Genomic DNA, 23,062 nt, shown 5'->3' on the forward strand with positions numbered 1-23,062 from the left:
AAAGGTTAAGATAGTGTTTTATTAATTCGTTTATTTAGTCTTGATTTATTCGGAAGGTCGAGTCGATCTCATGCTGTGTCTCCATAAGAAGACAGGTGTTTGTTGGCTTCAGGCAGAATAAACAGTACAAATCAGATTCAAGTTACATGTACTGAACAGAAGAAATACATGACGATGCAGACAGAAGAGAGAAAGAGTCAGAATGAGAGTAGATACACGAAGAAATGAAATCCCGGTAACACTTTACAATAAGGTGTCATGCGTTAACATTAGTTAATGCATTATCTAACATGAACTAGCAATGAGCAAACGATTGTCGCACTTTATTTTGCAGCATCCTTGTTGCACGTTACATTTACATACTATAGCATTAACAGTAAATTATGCATAAATTCGAGCAACTAACCCTAAACCTATAGTAAGAAAACATTTATCAGTATTACACTGTAACAAGGACATTTAAAGTGTAACCAAATGATTTTATAGCATTTATTAACCTTTGTTAATGTTAGTAAAAAACACAATTGTTTATTTGATTGTTTACGTTGGTTCATAGTCACCCAAAAATAAAAATTCTGTTATAATTTACCCTCATGTTGTCCCAAACCTGTATGAATTTCTCTCTTCTGCTGAACACAAAAGATATTTTGAAGAACATGGGTGACCAAACAGTTGAGTTATTGAGTAAATAATGACAGAGTTTTAATTTTTGGGTGAACTATCCCACTATTAACTAATGTTAACAAAAATGTAATGGTAAATGTTCAATTGAACATTACCTAAGATTAATAAATGCTGTAGAATTATCGTTTATTGTTGGTTTACGTTAAATAATGTAGTTAACTAATGTTAAATGAAACCTCATTATAAAGTCTTACCAAAATCCCTAGCTAGTCTATTGAAGAAAAACACAAATGCATCTTGCTTGTTTTGCATCTGATCTTGAGAAAGATCTTTCTTTTTTTTTTCCTGCCTTAAAACACAAAAAGCCTCTGAGGCAAAGCACAACAGCTTTGACAACAGCTTTATAGAAATATTTCTGCAGCAGCAACGTTTCGAATAACGGTGAGGCGAGAGTTGCATTCATTTATAAAAAGCGTATAGTTACTTACTGTAACAAACCACAGGACACCATACCACAGACAGAGAACTTTCTGACAAAGTCCATCACTTTAGAAAAGGAGGGCAAAATGTTTTTGAGGCCAAATTTACGATACACAGCTTGAGGTTTTTTTTTTTTTTTTACTCTCAGCCGACCTCAAAAAAGCTTCTAAAAATAAACATCTCCAATAATTGCCATTGAGCTCAACCCAACAATCGACAGAATAACACTAATAAAGGAATAAGCCAAAGCAAATTTAAAAGTGTGATTCTCAAGGAAGTTCACATCAGGTAGTAAAGCCCAACCTTACAGAGGAAACTCTCCATTCTGGCATCAAATAATCATATAAAGATCTAAGTGAATAGTTTATTAAAAAACGCTTAAGATTTAAAAAATAAAAAATAAAACGAAACCCCTACAACCTTCTAAAAATGTGCACTACCGCTTAACAAGTTTGGGGTCGTTAAGATTTTACGATTTTTAAGGTTTTTTGAAAGAAGTCTCTTCTGCTCACCAAGGCTACATTTATTTGATCAAAAATACAGAAAAAAAATGAAAAATTATTATGATTTAAAAGAACTGGTTTTAATTTAAATATATATAAAAAATTATTCCTGCGATGCAAAGCTGAATTTTCAGCATCATTACTCTAGTCTTCAGTGTCACATGATCCTTCAGAAATCATTCTAATATGCTGTTTGCTCCTCCATTATTATTATAAGGGCTCGAATATTAATAACGGTTCTTATTATCGATGTTGAAAATATTTTTGCTGCTTTATATGCTTTTTTTTTTTTCAGGATTCTTTGAACAAAGTTCAAATGAACAGCATTTTAAGAATCCTGGAAAAATGTATTGTGGTTTCCACAAAAATATGAAGCAGCGCAACTGTATTCAACATTGTTAATAAGAACCGTTATTAATAATCGAGCACTAATAATGATAATGAAGCAGCAAATCGGCAAAGGATCATGTGACACTGAAGACTGGAGTAATGGTACTGCAAACTCAGCTTCGCATCGCAGGAATAAATTACAACTTAAAATATATTTAAATAGAAAACGGTTATTTTAAGTTGTAATACTCTCACAGTATTACATTTTTTGCTGTATTTTGATCCAATAAGCAGCAGCCTTGGTGAACATAAGAGAAAACATGAAAACTCTCAATGACTCCAAACTCGTGTAGATGGTCAGATAGATGAGAGCAAAGGTACGAAACAAGGAGGAAAGCGAGAGAGGAAAAAAGACACAGATAAAGTGATAAACAAGGATGGACAACAGCATTCAGCATCTGAACTCTTCTCTATGACACCATGTGGTTCCCTGAGGGCAGGGATGAATGAGAAAGAGAGAGCAACAGACAGACAGAGAGAGAGAGAGAGAGAGAGAGAGAAGGTTTAGTATGTTGGCGGACACATTTCACTGCTTTTCTTCCTCAGCATCTGGCTGTGCTGGTTTAGTTTGTTCTTCACCTGAAAAAACAAAGAGTCTCTGTTATTATAGTGGCATTCAGTTTAAGCCACACACTACGAGACAAACTCGACACCTCACGTTTTAAGCCTGCAAACATAAAGCTGAAGTCACGTGGCCGTCACCGACACTCTTCACGCTGCAACTAGTCTCAGATGCTACAAACAATTTCACACCCGACTAGTGCTCGTTCACATTTACATTCACATTGGTTTGGCATGTTCCTCAATCTATGTGCTTGTTTTTATTATTAAAAATAAAATAAATAAAAAGCTACAAATAATGTTTTCCTTGCACCTTTAACTGAATGGATATATAAAGTTTCTGTGTAAATTAATGTCAACACTAACCAAAGATTCTATTTTTCATTTCATAAAAGTAAATCCTAAATTGAATCTGCTCGTCATATAAAGTGAAAATTTGGACTAAACCGATCTTTTAACTTTTTGAAGTGTCAGTGTTAGTTGCGTAGCTGTCTATGGAGAGTACAAAACTGGCTCAGAATTTATTAAAAATATCTTCATTTGTGTTTTGAAGATGAACAAAAAGTCTTACAGATTTGGAACAAAATGAGGGTGTGTAATTAATGACAGAATTTTCATTTTTGGTTGAACTATCCCTTTAAGTGTGCTTATTAGAAACAACATGGGTCAATGGGTAATTACAATCCATAAATATAGTAATATTAAATCAATCAATGCAATCTTTTCTAGCCTTTTCTAACTCTAACTTTTATTTTTTTAATAAATAAGAACTTATTTTAATATATTGTTCGTTTGTTTTAAACACCATACTTCTTTTTTCATGACGGAAACCATACTTGAGTTATTAAAAATGACAAACTATAATTTAAAGAAAATTATAGAAATAGAAACTAAAGATATATTTAAGATCCTTTTTTCTTAAAACCAAATCTGGATTAACTTGATTAAATAAAGTTTAAGGGAATCAACAGAATAAAACAATATGACAATAATGCTATATTTATGGAAAATAATTGCAGTTAATCAATACAACCTTTTCTAGCCCAATAATAACTTTAATTGTTTGTTTGTTTGTTATTAACTCCATGCCTGTTTCTTTTTTCATGATGAAAACCATACTTGAGTTAAAAGTCCCCCTGTAGTCAATAATTATATCTCTTAAAATTCATCTTTGATCACCAAAATGACATTTTTGTGCATGCCTTAAAATAGCTTGAATGTAACTCTACACCCTTGCTTTACTTCGATTACGTGTAGCCATGAATATGTAAATTAGCACCGCCTCCACTCACTCACACCAGCTCAGAGATCCACTCTATCAACTTTACTCAAGTTACTGTAGTAAATAATGCACATAAGTGGGAATACTGGTTTAGTTCAGCCATATACGCATAAACCAGAAACTGATTCAGAGGAAGAAGTGGAAGAGTGAATTATACAGGCTTGTCTACAAGTCACATAACGGTTATTAATATGATTAGTCTTTTGCTTGACTAGTACGTTATCAAACAGCTAATAACGCATTGCTAATAGTTCTTTACATTCATCATATACCTAATTCACCCGCTGTATTGCTAAATGTACCTGATTTTTCATCTCACCAGAAAAATATACCGGGATAACCTGGCTTCTCAGGAGACTCGTCTTTTATTGATATAGTTAATGATATGCTAAAGCCCACCTGCACGTTGACGTGATTGGTTACAACGTTTGTGACGTAGAGAACAGGGGCGATTTCAAACCGTGTTTTTGAGACTGTCTTTGGTTCACTGCAGTTTTGAGGAGAAAATACTCAGCAATGGTGTTTACTTATGAATTTGCACATGGTTTGTCTTAAAGCATATTAAAAACCCCACATAGACATATAGACAACAGTAAAAGCTTGAATTTCACCACAGGGGGGACTTTAACTAAAATAGAAACTAAAGATATGCAAGATCCCTTTTTCCTGCAAATTCTAGGCTACAACTTGATTAAAAACCTTTTCAAGGTCAAGACAGTTTCCTCAGAGGAATAGTAATATTACAATCCAATAATTTGATATTTAATAGTTGTTTTACGGAATCTATCTTTGTGACGATCACTCAGGCAGTGATCTGACTAGTTACAGATACTCATGACTCCATTTTTTCAAACACAAACCTGTTGTTTTTAAATAGGTAAAGAATTTGAATTTGCGCATTTGATCTCTTAATTTTAAAAATCTTATCACCACACCAATTTCAGGTCTGTTAACCTCAAAAAAATGTTAAAAAGAAATTAATTTTACTGACAATACCAATTAAGAAAATGATATGCAATTGCAATGCAATGTACCTCAGGCACTGACTGCACTGTGCAATTCAGAATTTTTTCTTATTATAACAGTATCTAATCCAGAGGTTATAATTAATTCTGCACCTCACAGTGTTTGCTTCAGTCTACTATGGCAAAAGGCAAAGCAGCTTTCCCTTCTCTAAGGTGTGTATGTCTCACCATCTCCCTGCATGTCTGAAGTCCACAGCGTCAGGTTGTCCCGTAACAGCTGCATGATGAGTGTAGAGTCCTTGTAACTGTCCTCACTCAGTGTGTCCAGCTCAGCTATCGCATCATCAAACGCTGCCTTCGCCAACCTGTTGGAGGAGCGAGTGGAGAGTCAGACTGGGGTTTACCTATAAGGTAGTGGCTCTTAACCAGGGGGCTACGGGATGATGTATTCAATTAAAATGATCTAACTCTAAATGAAATGCTAAAACAACAAAATAAAATAAAGATCTAGACTGAAATAGTTATTTTTCCCCCTCAATAACTTGTTTTTATTAAACATACAGTTCTTGAAACTTAGGGAATCATGAAATGCATCATGGTTAAAATCATTATATACATCAATACTCTCAGGCCTTAAGTAAAAACGATTGAGAACCAGCTGTTGAGCATCCAAGCCCATGTTTAAACCTGGTATTAAGATACATTTTGGTCGATCGGATCTGTCTCTTTTGTCCACTTTCAACCATTTCTGTCCTGATTTCTTTGAGGGGAGAGTCTATGAGCGGGTAAACGTATGGGCTTTTTCTGATCTTTCTATCTTTCTAGCATTTTCGTTTCTGCTCTGATAGCCGCAAGCCTTAAGAGTGCATGTTAGAAATCAGGAATGGTGAGAGAACATTGAGCTTGGTACTTTTTTTGTCTTTAAACCAAACTCGAGTCTTCAGCCAACAAAGTTTAAATCCCGTCTGGCTAACGTGCGTCACATAATGTGAAGAATGTGTCAGTAGATGGAGAGAAGTCGATTTCTGCAGTTGTTCGAACACATTCGACCACATCAAAAACTATATATAGAAATATGCTTCACTCCTATAACTTATGAATGGGAGAAACTTGCAACACGCAATATGGTGGAATGCGTCCCGCCTTCTAAGTAAAAGAGCCAATCGCTTGGCTCGTCTAGCCTGAAAAACAAGCTTTTTTAACACTATTTGAGCATAAGAAACAACATTTATGGAACATTTCATGTCAGATTATGTTGCTGATTTGAAATATGTTATTTATTTTGTGAGTTTGGCAAGCAGTTTTTGAGATTTCAGGATTCCCCCAATCAAATCGACTGGACTTGGTCTTGGATGCCCGAAATAGCTGCCCAGAGCCGTTGCAAATATGGCCGCCAGGTGAACACTTTCCTTGAAAGGGACTTTGACCACATGAGCGTTTACACTATGAAAGCAATCCAGTCCGAGTTTTCGACTGAAGCGTCTGTGTGACCTTGCCAATTCCTGTGGGTGTGGAGGTATTTTTTTTCTGTGACTAACAGACTCATTCAAATTTGGTCGACTAAGCCTCTTCTCTTCAAATAACGTTTTGTCGACTGTTAGGGTGCAGCCCTAGAAGTTTTAACATCAAACACACATTGCACACTTTAAAGGTCCTTGCACACTGAGTCCGAAATTTTCGCATGTGTTTTTTCGTATTCGTGAATATTCGTGATTCGGTGGCTCTAAATTGTCAAAAAAACATTCAAAATGCTTGCTACGGACGCGAAAAACGCAGAAAATCGAACCTGATTAGATTTTTTTTTTTGACGGACGAAAGTTTCGGAAGCAATGTGCAAGCATGATTGACATAACGTGAGGTCGTAGTTATTTTTTAACGTGCGAAAATTTCGGATGCGAATTTCGGACTCAGTCTGCAAGGGCCTTTAGTGAGGAGAAAAAGAAAAAAACCAACCTGCATGCGCGGTCGGGGGAGTTAAGGATCTCGTAGTAAAAGACAGAGAAGTTGAGTGCCAGGCCGAGCCGGATGGGATGTGTGGGTGGGAGCTCAATCATGGCGATGTCACTGGCAGCTTTATACGCCACCAAACTGTTCTCTGCTGCTTCCTTCCTGTCATTACCTGTGGCAAACTCCGCTAGGTACCTGTGGTAGTCACCCTTCCTGCAAACACACAAAAAAAAAACAAGTGTGGGTGAAAAGATTAATCAAATTTGCATTGGCAAAGTTGACTATTTTAATTTTTATGTTATATACTGAACACTCAGACCCTCGCCCATTTAACTGTTGTGTAGGAGACCTATGAAGTTCTAAATGCATGTCCTTTGATTTGTCAAACACCTACATTTTGTAGTAGAAAACTTTGGATTCTCCTGTGTTGGCTGCAGGAATGAGGTGTTTGTCCAGTACATCCAGTATGTCATTACAAATAGATTTCAGCTCATTCTCAACCTGCAAAGGGGATGATAAGAAATGGCATATTAATTAGATATTGGATTAGATATGATCGTTTATATGAAATAAAAAAACAACCAGCCTAAAAGCCTTTCATAAGACACCATGTGACACTGTCTACACCGGACGCACGCAGCGCAATGTGACGATATATGGCATTGATGGTTCCATGAAGAACCTTTAACATCCATGGAATCTTTCCACGGCACCAATGGTTATTGTGGAAAAAGGTCATTTCGATTTTTTAAAATGTTGTCAAAAGTACCGACTTCGGTACCAAGTCTAGCATCTAGCAAGTTTTCCTCTAGCATTTTGAGCACTGTTTTTAAACACCTCTGATTGGCCATTGTGTTCACATGCTCAACATATATGTCTCTGATTGTCCATTGTGTTCACGTGCTCAACATACAGGTGCTGGTCATATAATTAGAATATCATCAAAAAGTTGATTTATTTCAGTTATTCCATTCAAAAAGTGAAACTTGTATTTTATATAGACTCATTACATGCAAAGTGAGATATTTCAAGCCTTTATTTGTTATAGTTTTGATGATTATGGCTTACAGCTTGTGAAAACCACAAAATCAAAATCTCAGAAAATTAGAATATTACATGAAATCACACAGTAATTACACAGTGATACTATGGTCATTGAACCAGGTTTTGGTTATTCTGGCAGTGTGGGCAGGTGCAAATCCTGCTGGAAAATGAAGTCAGCATCTCCATAAAGCTTGTCTGCTGAAGGAAGCATGAAGTGCTCTGGAAATGTCCTGGTAGACGGCTGCGTTGAGTGGACAGCACAGTGGACCAACACCAGCCGATGACATGGCTCCCCAAACCAACACAGACTGTGGAAACTTCACACTGGACTTCAAGCATCTTGGATTGTGTGCCTCTCCATTCTTCCTCCAGACTCTGGGACCTTGGTTTCCAAATGAGATGCAAATTTGCTCTCATCAGAAAAGAGGACTTTGGTCCACTGTGCTTTATTAAATCCAGAGTCAACGCAGCCGTCTACCAGGACATGTTCAGAGCACTTCATGCTTCCTTCATTTTCCAGCAGGATTTGCACCTGCCCACACTGCCAGAATAACCAAAACCTGGTTCAATGACCATGGGATTACTGTGTAATTACTGTGAGATTTCATGTAATATTCTAATTTTCTGAGATTTTGATTTTGTAGTTTTCACAAGCTGTAAGCCATAATCATCAAAATTATAACAAATACAGGCTTGAGATATCTCACTTTGCATGTAATGAGTCTATATAATATACAAGTTTCACTTTTTTAACGGAATTACTGAAATAAATCAACTTTTTGATGATATTCTAATTATATGACCAGCACCTGTATATGTCTCTGATTGGCCATTGTGTTCACGTGCTCAACATGTCTCTGATTGGCCATTGTGTTCACGTGCTCAACATACAGTGTATGTCTCTGATTGGCCATTGTGTTCACGTGCTCAACATGTCTCTGATTGGCCATTGTGTTCACGTGCTCAACATACAGTATATGTCTCTGATTGGCCATTGTGTTCACGCGCTGAACATATGTCTCTGATTGGCCTTCGTGTTCACGTGCTCAACATATGTCTTTGATTGGCTACAATGATCAACGCTTCAAAAACATGTCTTCACTGAGCACATAGGCTGCGTTTACACTTGGCATTAACATGCGATCACCGTGATCCGATCAAGCAGATCGGATCATAAGCCAATCAGAACACGGTGCATTTACACCTGTTCACATCAAGTGGCTTCTGTATCTGGATAACAGATCGGCTCTCGTAAAAAAAAAGTAAAGAAAAAAAAGGATGGCTCCGGTGCAAAGTCGACCTGAAGTGGTGGGTTTTCTTTTAAAAACATTTTACAAATCTCGCAAAATGAGGAGGATGAAGAGGCTGCAAGAACTAATAATGTGGATAGATGCCATAATGGAAGCGGTACAGAGAAACGTATGGGTCCGAGAACGTTGCCAGCAGTGGTGGGGAAAATGCGCGTTCCAGAAAATGAATGGTTCTGCAACTTTCGGGTGCGAAGGCAAACATTTCAGTATATTTGTGATGTACTTCGCACTCGACTCCATCGCAAAACCACACAGCTACATGCAGCAATTCCTGGAGGAGGGGGAATGATGACAGTGGGCGGGTTTTGTGTGACGTCCACCTGTGAATGACTGGATTGCTTTTACATTACAGTGAGATCCGATCACAATGCGTCCGACTACCTCCGAAGCTGGACACGCTGATCGGAAGTGCGTTTACACTTGTCTTTTCAATGTGTATGTGGACAACATCTGGATACAGGTTGCATGTTAATGCCAAGTGTAAACTCAGCCTTAGACACACGGGCCGCGTTGGAAGGCAGGCGTCTATCAGCGGATCCATCTATCAGTGGAGATATTAGGGATCATCACATTTTTTTAATTTCAGGACCGACTTGGTACCGAAGTCGGTACTTTTGACAACACTAAGAAAAATTTTTCTTTTAAGAACTGATCACTGAAAGGTTTTTTGCACCGGGTAGTTATAGGAACTAGCCACCAGGGGGGTTCCCCAAGAATTTTCCTCTAGAGCCATTATCCTGGTAGCATTCACACCGCCAGAATGAACTCTGAAGTGAAGTAAGCCAGCCGACAGCGACATCATTTAGGCGAAAGACGAAAACTCCTACGACAATTTGCAGTGCTACATATCATCGAGGCTGAGAAAAGAACAACGAGGCAGACAAAGGTAACAGATAAATGCTTTGAGTTCTTTAAGTTATTTGAGTTCATTGAGTATGTGAACTAAGTTTACATGGCTTTTTAAAAATGGCAGGTGCTGGTGTTTCGTATGGCATGCGTTCGGGCCAATCAACGTACGTTTACGTCACTGGTAGTTCCTATTGTTCTGGTTTAGACCCTACTCTGAAGTGGGAGCTGATTTAGTCCCTCAAAAAGTTCCTAGAACTAAAATCGATCCCAGTTCCTGTAATGCAAACACGCCAAAAGCAGCTACTTCCGCCAATAGCTATAGGAACTATGAAAATGTTCCTCTGGTGCAAAACGTAGTCTCACCGTTTGTCTGTATTCTCGGATCATTTTGAGTTTGTCCTCTCCGCCCTTGCTCTCCTCTTTCTGCTCAATGCTGCTGATTATCCTCCAGGAAGCTCTCCGCGCACCAATCACATTCTTATACGCAACTGATAACAGGTTTCTCTCCTCTACTGTGAGCTCGATGTCCTTCCCTGCAACATTCTTCATCGTCTCCACCATTTCTGAAACAGAGAGATTAGATTGATCCTAATGACACAAAGGGAACCCATCAACAAAGATCTGGAAATCAAAGGGAAAAAGGACAGAGCTCTTCTGTCACAATTCATAAAATTACTCCATAACATACACGTCACAGACTGGGTAGTGAAATAAGAGAACCTGAGTGGTTGAACAAAAAAAGATAATGTCCCTTATTTCCCCACCCAGTCTGTGACATCTGTACATTGTTACGGCGTACATTTATGAATTGTAACAATAGAAAATTTAGATATCATTATTGTTTGTAGCAGAAACAGCATAGAAAAATTACATACTGAAGGTTTAGCAATGGAAGTGTTTGCTAAAATACAGCACTGCACATATTTCAGTACCTGACAACAGATCAGCAGTTTCAACAGTGTGATGTGCAGTGATAAAGCTGAGTGATAGAAATGGCAGATAATGTAAAAGATAATGCTTTCAGCCCTCCACTTACTGAAAAGCAGCGCAGTAGAATGAAAATATACACTTCCCTAATAATAATTGCACTTATTTCTCTATTTTAATTCTTTAAAATCAAATAGGCTACTTCTTGTTTTGGCATCTAAGCTGAAGTGTTATGTTCACACCAAGAACTATAACTATAATAATGACTTAGTTTCAAAAATGGATGTCCTAAACGTAAAAGAATAGCAGAGTCCACAGCACAACTATAATGGCACAGAGAAACAATAGAGTTGGAATCACTTTCATAATGATTCATTTCAAGCTGATGAACGATAAAAACATTTACAGCCAATCAGAATCCATCCTGCTCTAAAGAGCTCAAGCATTTAAAGCGGTAGACCACAAAAACTGCAGCACACGAATGTTAGGCTATTCGTACGCATTCGTGTGGATGCTAATATAGACAAGGTTTTAGATGTGACCAGGCCTTTATGTCGAAAGAGATTTTTATCAATTTAAAATCATGAGCATATCGGCTATAGCATGAAAAAGGTTGATATAACAAACCGATGGTTTATTAATTAACTGCGTGAAGGCACTGAGTTAATGTCTGTTCAATAGAAATTATTTGATGATATAAGCAATAAACTAGTAGGCTATACCTTGATCAATGCGTTTTTGAACTTTGCTAATTTAAAACATGATCAAAAACTAATCTATATTAATGACAAAAGCAAGTGACAAATATCGGTATCGGAAAATGGTTTAGTTAAAATCGGTATCGGTCCAAAAAAAAAAAAATCCTATTGGTGCATCCCTAGTTGAAATGCTTGAAAAACAACAAACTTTTGTAACTGCAAGATTTTATGCAGTAGTGGTCTATCTATTGGTTTATCTAACAGTCTTATTTTTTATTTCTAACTAAGTCTATGCCAAGCTAACAACAAAAGATGTCTTGAACTTTATCAATTTAGTTTTGATTTATCCAACCTATCAATCCAAAGGATCCATGAAAAATCAGAACAAAAACACAACATTCAAAATGATATTTAATAGGAAATTGCACTGTTTAATACCCCCGTGTTATTAAAAGCACCCAAAACACTGCCCTGAATTCAGCACGGGGTGTAATGAACAATTTGTCAATATCAAGGGTCCACAAAAACATCGATACAGTAAAAATACTGGAAATATGAAATTGTATAAAATCTCACACTTTTTATCAACCCACACTGTCACTTGTTATCAGACCTCAAATCTGAACCAAGTCTGTTTTTATTTAGATCATTTGTAGCTAAATGAAAACAATGTATCAGTTAGTGCAGGGGTTTTCAGACTGGCGTCCGGGAAACATTATACACGTTTTTTTTTTTTTTTTACAAAGATTAAACTAAAAAAAAAATAAAATAAAAAAAGAATTGAATAAAATAAATAAATGCATTCAAAAAATGAACAAACCATCAAAATAAATAACGCATCTACAGAACAGCACAGTAATACTCACTGTATTAAGTAATTAATTAATTACTTAATTATTAAGTAATTAATTAAAGTAATTAAGTAATACTCACTTCCTTTTACTCACTGTAGAAGGAAAAAATTTAACAGTGTACATTTGGTCTTTATACATAAAAATATATAGCTGCCTTTTACAATTTAGGATTTTGCACCGGGATGTTGATATTTGAGGGTCCATAGATTGAAAACCCCTAATTTAGTGCATTTTTAAAAGCTGCATTTTTTTTATCATATGCTTTTTTTTATCATATGCCACTTGGGAAACTAGTAATTCTTACCAGCGGTTTGAATCTCAACCAGTTCGCAAGCCCAAGCCAATACAATATAACCATTCACAGATTTTACAGAACAGTTCTTAGCAATGAGAGCACAGATCACTTTAGTACATTAACAATGCAGCATAAGCATAGGTTGGGTTGAGTTAGTTTAGATCAGGGGCTTTCAATCTTTTAGATGCCACAGAAATATATGTGAGGGACCCCATCCTAATTTTTTTTTATTAACTTATAGTTACCTTTTTATATTTTTTCGAATTAAAGAAAATATATTCTAGTTAAATATATTATAATTTACTAATTTAATTTGAATCTATTTATGTATATCAATTTGTATGTTTACTTTAATCTGATTTAATCCATTAATAACGTTTATTTTATACACAATTTTATTCATTTATTTAAATCTAATTTAATTATTTACATACTACTACTTGCTTCTAATGTAATCGTATTACTTATTAAAACAGTTTTTCTCTAGACTCTTCACGGACCCCAGTTTGAAACCTTAACAATGCAGAACAAGCTCTGGTTGGGTTGAGTTGGTCTAGGCCTTTCCAAACGGATATTTCTTCCCATTTCACCTGGACGTGCGCATGTGACTAGCCAGCGCTCAGTTTTTGGGGGGTTCAACCAACAATTTGACCAGTAATAGGACAAAGAAATCCTGCTCTGCTTCTTATTTTTCCTCTGCGGCAATTCAAAATGTGTGACAACACAAATCGCCACAAACAAAAAAACAAACAAAAAAAATCAACTCACCATCGTATCTCTCTGCTTGCTCTGCTAGTTTAGCCTGGTATACCAAATGCTCTCGATCTGCCATGGTTACTTGGGGATCGGGAGGAGGTGGAAATGGTAAGCGACGTTGTTTGTGCAGAGGGATGCGAAGGTTATAGGAAAGTGAACAAATATGCTATTGAGTTACTTAGTGGAGCAACGGCGGCTTAAAATCCTCGTACACTGCCGGCGACCCTGCACTAAATATGGCGATAAAACTCTATCCGGGAAATTCGCAGCGAGTCCTGCGCACTTCCTTCGCGACGAAGTGGATACTCCTTTTTTTTTTTTTTTTTTTTTTTTTTTTTTTTTTTAAAAAAAGAACATAAATATACATTTAAAATAGCGTTCGTATGTGTAAAAGAAAACAGTAAATCAAGGCAGACAAATAAATTAGAAACAAAGAAAAAAGTGTACAAAAATAGGGGTCTTTTTATTCATCTTCCAGTAAACCAAGTACGTCTCCTATCATTTTAACATTTGCGGGCCTGTTTACTCCTCATACAATGGAATGATGGAACTTATCTACTTTTAAATACAGACTACAGTAAGGTTGTCTTCATACACTTGCATTTAAACAATTTACCCAGAATCAACATTAAATTAATGACAAATTCAGCTTTTTTGTCATTCAACAACATTAAAAAGTAGGAAGTGACTGGACCTTTGTTTCCAGCCAATTAGACATATCTTTCAAGATAATATTTGAGTGCATGAAATAAAAAAAAGATGAACAGTCAATTTGACCAAAAAAATCAAATGTGACATCAAGTGGATACTATTTGCCTGGTTTTTGGGATGGTCGTACCTACAAAAAAATCATGAACGTCTGTCACAAAACATTTTAGCATTTAGAGCATAACTAGTTGTAATTCCAGATATCCCTTACCGATCATAGCAAGCAATACATTTAAAGGGATAGTAAACCCCAAAATGAAAATTCTGTCATCATTTACTCACCCTTATGTTGTTTACTCACCTTCTTATGTCTACAAAACCTGTAGGCCTATGAGTTTCATTCTACTGTTGAACACAAAAGAATAGATATATATATTATCAGGATATCAGGAATATATTTTCAACATCTGAAACTAAGATATTACTAGTCAAAATGGCCTGACATTGTACATGCATTGAATTTGTTTCATGACAAAACATACTACTACTAATTAAATGTCATTTACAGGTTTCTAGGTCAAAGTTGTTCTTTTACAAGAAAATCCCAAACCAGTGTAGTCAAATCATAGACCTGTCCTATACACGTCAAATGTCATGCTGAGTTATCATTTAACGCTTGGGTTTGACTATTCATAATTATATTTAAGATTTAAGTCCTAAGTCAAAGTGATCGTTACAGATATGTGCAATTATAATTTGACTAGTAAGAAATATGGTTCAAGATATCTGTAGTCAAAATTCTATTTAAGTTATGTGTGAACTTCATTATGGGCAAAATCGTTTGGTGTGGTGGAAATGATGCCACAAATGTGAGAAAGTCATCAGTTTTGAAAAGAGAAAAAATGGCTTACTTTCTCATATACATTGTTTAGATGATCATAGTTTTAGCATGTAATAATTTATAAACAAATTTTTTTTTTTTAAAGAAGTTACAATTTTAAAATCTGTCTCTGGTACAAGCGTACAACAATAAAATCTATATAAAGGCATTTGAAAAGTAGCAAAAATGATGAAGACATGTAAATGGTTTCTACGTCTGTTTTTATTTGATTTTCATAAAAGAAAAAGTTGGAATCTGAATCCATATCCTGATATTATTAATAATAATAATAATAATAATAATAATAGTAATCAACACCTGGGACATAAAGCTGCCCAAAGTTGAAAAACAGTAATAATAGTGTACTAATTCTAATAATAATCACGTATATTGACAGGATAGTTCTCCCAAAAAAATTAAATAAATAATCTGACATTATTTCCCTTTTAAACATTGCATTCATTTTAAAATCTTGCTAATTATTTAAAAGCAATCGTTAAATGGTTTAGCTCCTGAGTACTTGAGCGATCTCTTAACGCATTATAGTCCGTTACGTCTATTGCGATCTCAAAATTCAGACCAGTTGATAATACCTAGAATATCAAAATCGACTGCTGGCGGTAGATCCTTCTCCTATTTAGCACCAAAACTCTGGAACAGTCTTCCTAACACTGTTCGAGATCTAGACTAAAAACACTTCTCTTCAACCTGGCATAAACACATTATCACTTTTCTAGAATTCACATCGGTTAAAGGTATTGTTAGGCTGCATGAATTATGTCAACCGGATTTGTTACATTGTGAGAACAATGGCATCTTTGTTAATATTAATCTCTGTTTATCTCAAGGTTACAGTAGTCAGCCATATCCGGTCCGTATCCAGATCAGATGGTGGACCTGCACTTAAAGACACGGCCACAACACATCCCTGAATGTCAGCAGAGATACTTCAACTAAACTCTCCCCTGTGAAGACCTCATTGGCACAGATCCTCAGCAGAGACCACAAGAACCAGACAAGTCCTATGACCAGCTTCATCTCTTCATCTTCACCTCCAATCCAATCTTCAAGCAAAAGGAACTGGATGAAATATTTGAATGCTAGCGATCCACAATCTGATTTCTGACGTAGGCTGTGACGCAGCCTGATTCACTATCACACCGTGTTCGTTCGTTGGCCAGAGGAGGACTGGTCCCCCAGACTGAGTCTGGCTTCTCCCAAGGCTTTTTTCTCTATCTGTCACCTGATGGAGTTTGGGTTCCTTGCCACTGTTACCTCTGGAATACTTAGTTGGGGACACTTAATATCCAACAATATTATTGATTTGACGGCACTGACACTATTGGATGAGAGCTGAACTGAGCTGCACAATGACATCACTGTTTTCTGCAGAACTGCTTTATAGATGAAATGAACTAAATTAATAATTGATGATCTTTACAATAGAACTGAATCAACACTGAACTGATTTTATTTTAGAGCTGCTGTACAGCCGAAATGAACTCTGCATCGATTCATTTTCCTGTTATCACTGTAAAGCTGCTTTGAAACAATCTGTACGGTGTAAAGCACTATATAAATAAAGGTGACTTGACTATTTATTCATGCTGGTGTTGTTCTAAGGCAACAGTGGCATAAAGGGAACACAGCTTATGCTACCTTTATATAGAATGACTCTGTTCTTATCATTCTGCTTCGTTTTAATATTAAGTGTTTTCAGAACTGAAGACTGTTTGCTTTGTTCCAAAACACGGATGTAATTTGTAAATTCTTGGTTCGATTCGATTTCACAAGGCGACATTTCAAAGCGTACCAAAATGTGTTTATGCAAGTCACATGTGAGAAAATCTGTCCCCTTATTGGTCAGTTTCCTTTGAGTCATCAATCAAGATGGATTAACAAGTTCGTTCTGCGAGCTTATTATGGCTTTATCTGTAGCCGTCGAGACACAGCAAGACATGAATATAGTCGTTGCTCTAACTTGTACATATACTGAATGAAAATTATAATGCGATCTCGGAGTGATTGTCTGGTGCGGACTCGAGCTTGATGGCAGAGTTATATATGCCTAAACTAACTGAACAAAGGGAGAAATTGCACCAGGTTCTGAAACCGGTAGTATGAAAGCCTAACATGTTAAGAAATTTTGCACGCACAATTTAAGATCCTCTTGCCAGATTTGTTCCATAGTGCACCGATATTAGAAAAAGAATTTAAACAAAAAATGGATGCAGGGAACTTTAAAGGAGAAAAAGGCAAGAGAAAACCCATTTTCTTTCTGACAGATCAAGTCAGTCTGATATTGAATGGTCAGTCATCTCTCCTGGGTATTTATTTAATTAACTCAATTTTACAATTTGCAAATTCAAAACAAGCAAGAAAATGTATCTTGTTCAGCAGTGTGTTGTTTGGCATTAAGATGATCCTTGTGCTTTCACTGGTCATCTATGAAGAGGTACTATGTTGCACCTATTGGCAGAAGAATAAAAATCAATTAATTAATGATAACCTAATAATATAAAACATTACAAGACTTGAGGGTGTCAAGTCAAGCTATGAGGGTCAGCAAAGACAGATGATATGCATTTAACCTCATTACTTGAGTCTACATTATTGATAGAAGTAATTAATCCAAAACATATTATTCACCCAAGTAGTCCTCTACCAGACCAATGCTGCGGAGTCAAACTAAGATGTACTTCTTGTCCATTTCGTAATACTCCAACGCGTAGGGATTTCTGCAGGATAGATGGGAGAATAACCATCAAGACATCAAAAATCAAACTGAATCATGTAGTACACAAACAGGAATGCTGAGTATTAAAAAGAATATGTAAATGTGTTAGTTACAACACACCCCTTCACTATGTTGGACAACAGAAGCGATGTCACGCAGATTCCTGAAGTTTTGTGTCTTTACGGACCCAAACTCCATAATCTCATCACCAACTCGCAAACCCTACACACAGAAGAAAAACCAATGAACTGTAAGATGTTGTCCCTCATGAAAAATCGACTATAAACAAACAGTATTTGTTTTAAATGCTCCATTTACATCATTAGTTAGTGCGTAGGCTCAAAAAGAGACTTAAGTACAGAATTAAGTATGTGAAATGAAATAAACCTTCCAAACAGTGACACAGTCTTTTTTTATAGTTAATTAAACCATTAAAAAACATTTTTGTTACTTGAAAAAAATAAACTTAAACGTTAACTGAAATCAAATATAATTTATTTTTATTTTATTACAGCTAGTTGCCAAGGCAACATTTCTCATTTTTATTTAGTTATAATCTATTAATATTATTATGTATTTAATTTTAATTTAGTTAACTTGATGTAATAAAATAACTGAAACATAAAAATTAAAAACTATATAGACCTATTTAAAAAATAACACAACAAAATTACTAAAACTTTAAAATTAAAATGGAAACCATACAAATTTAACATTATTCAAAATATTAATAAAAACCTAAAGTTGGAACCTTGTAAATTATTCTGTAAAGTAAAACAGGACACATAGTGATAAAAAAGTAGGTCAGGATTTTAAAAACATGAAGGTGTATTAAGCAAACAGGGTGTGTTTTGACTTGGACCCATCAGAAGGTTAGAAATGGCTGATTGCGGGCACAAACTCACAGCCTGAAAAGCAGGGGAACCCTGTGTCACAGCGTCTACCAGGGCAAAGGGGGATGACAGAGACACGGTCTGTCCAGTGGCTTCCATCTTTGTCTCATCCTTCCCTTCTCTGACCCGTGCTGTAGCATGGAGCTTATGAAGAGCCTCCTCGATCTCCACCATGACAGCTTTGTGATCATTCTGTAAACCTTTAAAAATCATTTGATTAAAAACTGTTAAGCGCTTCAAGAGTGAAAACATGCATCAGAATATAAGGGGTTAAAATAAAGATGCACCGAAATTTCGGCTGCCGGAAATCTCCGACCGAAACAGCTATTTTCCTTATGTCCAATTTAAATGTTTGTAGAATTCAGTTTTGGCTATTTGAGTGTTGATTATTAAATATTTATTTTCAGTTTTCAGCCAAGTGCAGTTTCAGCCCAGAATTTGATCACTTGTTTTTAAACCACAATCCTTAAAAATGCATTTAAATGATCTGCTTTCCTGACGGCGCAGCAAGGCAACGTCATGTGAGCATAACTGCAAAAGAGATGATAGTTCAAAATCTCTACCAGTTGACAAATTTCTACTGGTTTATTGTGTCTACCGGTAAAGTACGATGAAAAACGTACTCACAAGAGATACTGTGCCTTGCTGATCGGACCTTGTACAAATCCACATCTGCACGAGGAAAGCCTTCGCCATCAACCAGAGGACCGTCGATGCCTACGCCTTCCTGCCGAAGAAACCATATGAAGAAATGTCTTCTTTAAAAGTCATCAAAGGTCAGTTAGCTGCATAATACTAAACGAAAACACACCAGCAAGGCCATAAGTTTGCAACAGGTCAACTCTTTCAAATCTATGGCTGAGACTCTCTGTCAAAACCCAGATTCCAACCTAGAGGGTAAACAATCTAATCTTTTTGTGTTACTTATTTGAATTATTTTAATATTTTATTCAAAATTGATTGGTGGGAACAGGAAATTATATAACAGAGAGGACTTTTATTTAAAGCATTTGAAAATCAGACAAAAAGACTAAAGTAAACCATTAATGCAGGAATGAACCACAAAGCATTGGGAACAATGCAATAAAAAAAATGAAAAACAAAACTATTGATTTAAAGTTGTTCATTAATAGTATAGAAACGGCGTAATTGAAGTTTTTTATAGAATACCCAAATGTATACTAATTTATTATTAGTTTACAAGTGTAAAGAGAGCGACTTGATTACACCATTCGTGGGGCTTTTTGGGACTGCAGAGTTCCTTTGGTGCTATTTGTTTGCTGCAATTATATAAGTGGATACTTCTCTGGAACAGGTTGTACAGTTCTTCACCAAGAGTTCTTGCATTGTTATATAACTTATAGATGGGAAATGGATGTGAATTTTACTTCAAGAAACCAACTGTTACAATCTGGTATAGAGGTAGGAAAGTCTCATAATAAGCACACACAAATTGCAAATGCATGAATCAATTTGTAAATGTAAATCATTAGGGGTGTAACGATACCCTCACTTCACGATTCGATACATATCACAATACTGAACTCATAATATGATATTAATGCGATACTACACGACATATGGTAAAAGGTTAACAAAAATGTACTGTTGATTAAAATGATAAATTTGGAATTACATTGGGGGTGTAAAAGAATAGGCTTGGACAATGGTAACACCAGAATAAAAATATGCATGATTCTGAAGCTGAAAATACAGAATTATTTTAGACGAATGTGCTTGCACTGTCACTGACTAGATATATTTAAAATAACCTAAGACATTTGGCATGATCAGGACCCACAAATATTCCCCCATTGCATTATTATACATTATATTCAGCATTATAGTAGTTAAATGTAGCACTGACACTAAAACTCTAAACTAAAACTAAAATTTTATATTTTGGGTGAACTATCCACAATACAATATTGGTACATTTTTGTATAGCGATATACTGTTACACCCATATAAAACATTCAAACTGTGTGTGAGCAAAAGTGTTTTTCATTTGCAAAACAATTTGTTAATGTATTTGTTGTTGTTGCATGTGAATTACTTTTTACGTATGCATCCTATTTTGTCCATTAACTTCAACACTATCCTGACTCCATACAAGGCAGCTGATTTAAGATGCTATTTCAGCAGGGCTTACTATACTGTATTTCATATAATGTTGTGGCGAAATATTAAATTAAATTAAACCATCCACAGCACGCTAAATATAATTTATATTAAAGCCACCTGTCACGTTACGTGCCATTCTCGTTTTCATGATGCATGAGACAGATGATAAAGGAAATACGTAGCGTGACAGGTGGCTTTAATATCAAGACTGTGGACGGTTTAATTTATTTTAATATTTCGCCAAAACCATTATGAAATACAGTATAGTAAGCCCTGCTGAAGTAAGTTGTCCAAACGCAGTTTAACGAGTTACGCAAGAAAATGACTTTTTTAAATGGCTGTTCTCGAGACCGTTGCGTTGCATGCATTAGTTAGAACGACATTATTGAACAACTTCAAAGCAAACAACAAAGTGTCTATTTAGCATTTAGGTTGAATGATAAAACATATTTAAATCCATATAACGTATATAAATATCTATGGTTTGAACTTACAGTTTGGAGCATGTCGTAGTATGCCTGGATTTGCTCTTCAATTTCATCCTTTCTTTTTATTAGAAGTCGTACATCCCCTTCAGCAACACTTGGCTCAACAGCGTTGTTTACCTCTGTCATTTTCATGACAATTTCTGCCAAAATAAAAGGTATTTATCAAATGAATCTGTGAGTGCTCAACTATTACAGATCTTAGCCTATACTTATTTTATTTCAAGAAATCTTACAAACTGTTCACTCCAGTCCAAATGATTCAACAGAAACGCACTAAATTATTCACGAAGCCTCTTCTTCAGGGGATTCACTGCCGGGTTGAAGCGAACTGTAGAAGTGTTTAACGCCATCTATGTGCTGGAGAGCGAATCCATGAAATTCTTCTTGTTTATTAGCGGTTGGCAAACCAGCTTTTGGTGCATTCAGTTCTTTTCTTTCTATAGTAGTATGATTAATTAATAATTTTATGATTCCTCCTCCTACACACATTTTCTTGTATAGTACTAAATAAGTGTCTTCCCTTTTGTTTCTCTATCCCACAGTTTCTTCCAGATATAATTAGCTGATTTTCAAATAAATGCCTTGGCTTCAGATTTGTTTGTGAGCTGTGATTTTGACATTATTGCATTTGAATATATGTTTTGCTAGTTTGCCCACATCACCTATTCCTATGCAGCCAGGAACCCAAAGAAAATGAATGATATTCATTGATTATGGAGCCCAGATTATATCCTGTTTACAGTAAGAGTGAGCAAACTGCTGACTTTTTAGAGCTGCTAAAGAGTCTGTGCAGATGATTAGAAGCTTGTTTCTGCCACTGAATAAAAAATAAAAAAGGTAGTTGTGACTTATCTCACAATTCTGACTTTTTTCTCGCAATTGCGATTTACATCTTGCAGTTCTGACTTTTTTTCTCAGAACTGAGATATAAACTCGCAATTACGAGAAAAAAGTCTGTATTGCAAGAAAAAGTCAGAATTGCGAGATACAAACTCACAATTGCGAGGAAGAGTCAGTCTTGGACATTATGTCCCACAATTCTGACTTTATAATTCGCAATTCTGAGAAAAAAGTCAAACTTGGAGATGTAAACTAACAAATTAAGAGAAAAAAAGTTTATATCTCACAATTGTGTTTCCTCATAATTCAGATTTTTTTTTTAATTGCAATTTTATATGCCGCAATTCTGACTTTATAACTAGCAACTGCGAGTGTATTTCTCGCAATTCTGAGAGAAAGAAATGTCAAAATTCCGAGATGTAAACTCGCAATTCTGAGAAAATTGTGAGATATAAAGTTGCAATTATCTTTTAAATTGTTTTATTCCATGGCAGAAACAAGCTTCCATAGATGATTACCTTGACTGGTATATGATATACCAGTATAACCGGTAACTGGACTTTCATCTCTATCATGGTTAGGTACATGTGAGGTTGCTGTGCCATGAAAGCATATCATTTGCATGCATTTTTAAGTATTGCGGTAAAAAATATATATTTTAAACCAATGAAACGCAACAAGCAGCAAAAGAGAACTCATCCCGCTATGTGGTACAATTTAAATATATTATTCCTGAAAGCTTGAAGTAGCAGCACCATACGAAGAAAACAATTCAGTAATATTAAAGATGCAATAGGTGATCAATAATTAAACATAACTTTTTATGGTCCTACACCACCTACAGTAGATATATATTTGTAAAAATACATTTTGATTGTTTAACATTGTGACTGCTATCAGGATACGAGGAGACTTCCAACCAGCATAACAAAAATGTTTCTGTTGAGAAATCACCTATTGCACCTTT

General features: G+C 35.7%; 2 protein-coding genes across 3 annotated transcripts; both read right to left on the reverse strand.

The window, feature by feature from the left end:
• Positions 1-13,762, reverse strand: ywhae2 (tyrosine 3-monooxygenase/tryptophan 5-monooxygenase activation protein, epsilon polypeptide 2). The gene is made up of 6 exons (XM_079865418.1): positions 13,498-13,762; positions 10,319-10,518; positions 7,147-7,253; positions 6,759-6,965; positions 5,034-5,170; positions 1-2,576 (listed from the first exon to the last, which is right to left on the reverse strand). The coding sequence occupies exons 1-6, from the start codon at positions 13,559-13,561 to the stop codon at positions 2,524-2,526; spliced, it is 768 nt and encodes a 255-aa protein (XP_079721544.1). The 5' UTR covers positions 13,562-13,762; the 3' UTR covers positions 1-2,523.
• Positions 13,763-17,255: 3,493 nt separating this feature from the next.
• On the reverse strand, positions 17,256-21,580 carry psmd9 (proteasome 26S subunit, non-ATPase 9). Of its 2 annotated transcripts, XM_079866488.1 has the most exons (7): positions 21,489-21,580; positions 21,262-21,395; positions 19,271-19,370; positions 18,656-18,843; positions 17,871-17,972; positions 17,663-17,751; positions 17,256-17,482 (listed from the first exon to the last, which is right to left on the reverse strand). In XM_079866488.1, the coding sequence occupies exons 2-7, from the start codon at positions 21,385-21,387 to the stop codon at positions 17,455-17,457; spliced, it is 633 nt and encodes a 210-aa protein (XP_079722614.1). In that variant the 5' UTR covers positions 21,388-21,395; positions 21,489-21,580; the 3' UTR covers positions 17,256-17,454. The 2 variants fall into 2 exon arrangements, with proteins under 2 accessions (XP_079722614.1, XP_079722613.1); XM_079866487.1 differs by having other exon boundaries at positions 21,262-21,567.
• Between the last annotated feature and the right edge of the window lie 1,482 nt (positions 21,581-23,062).

This window comes from Squalius cephalus (assembly GCF_949319135.1).
Source record: "Squalius cephalus genome assembly, chromosome: 3".
In the NCBI taxonomy this organism is placed as follows: Eukaryota; Metazoa; Chordata; class Actinopteri; order Cypriniformes; family Leuciscidae; genus Squalius; species Squalius cephalus.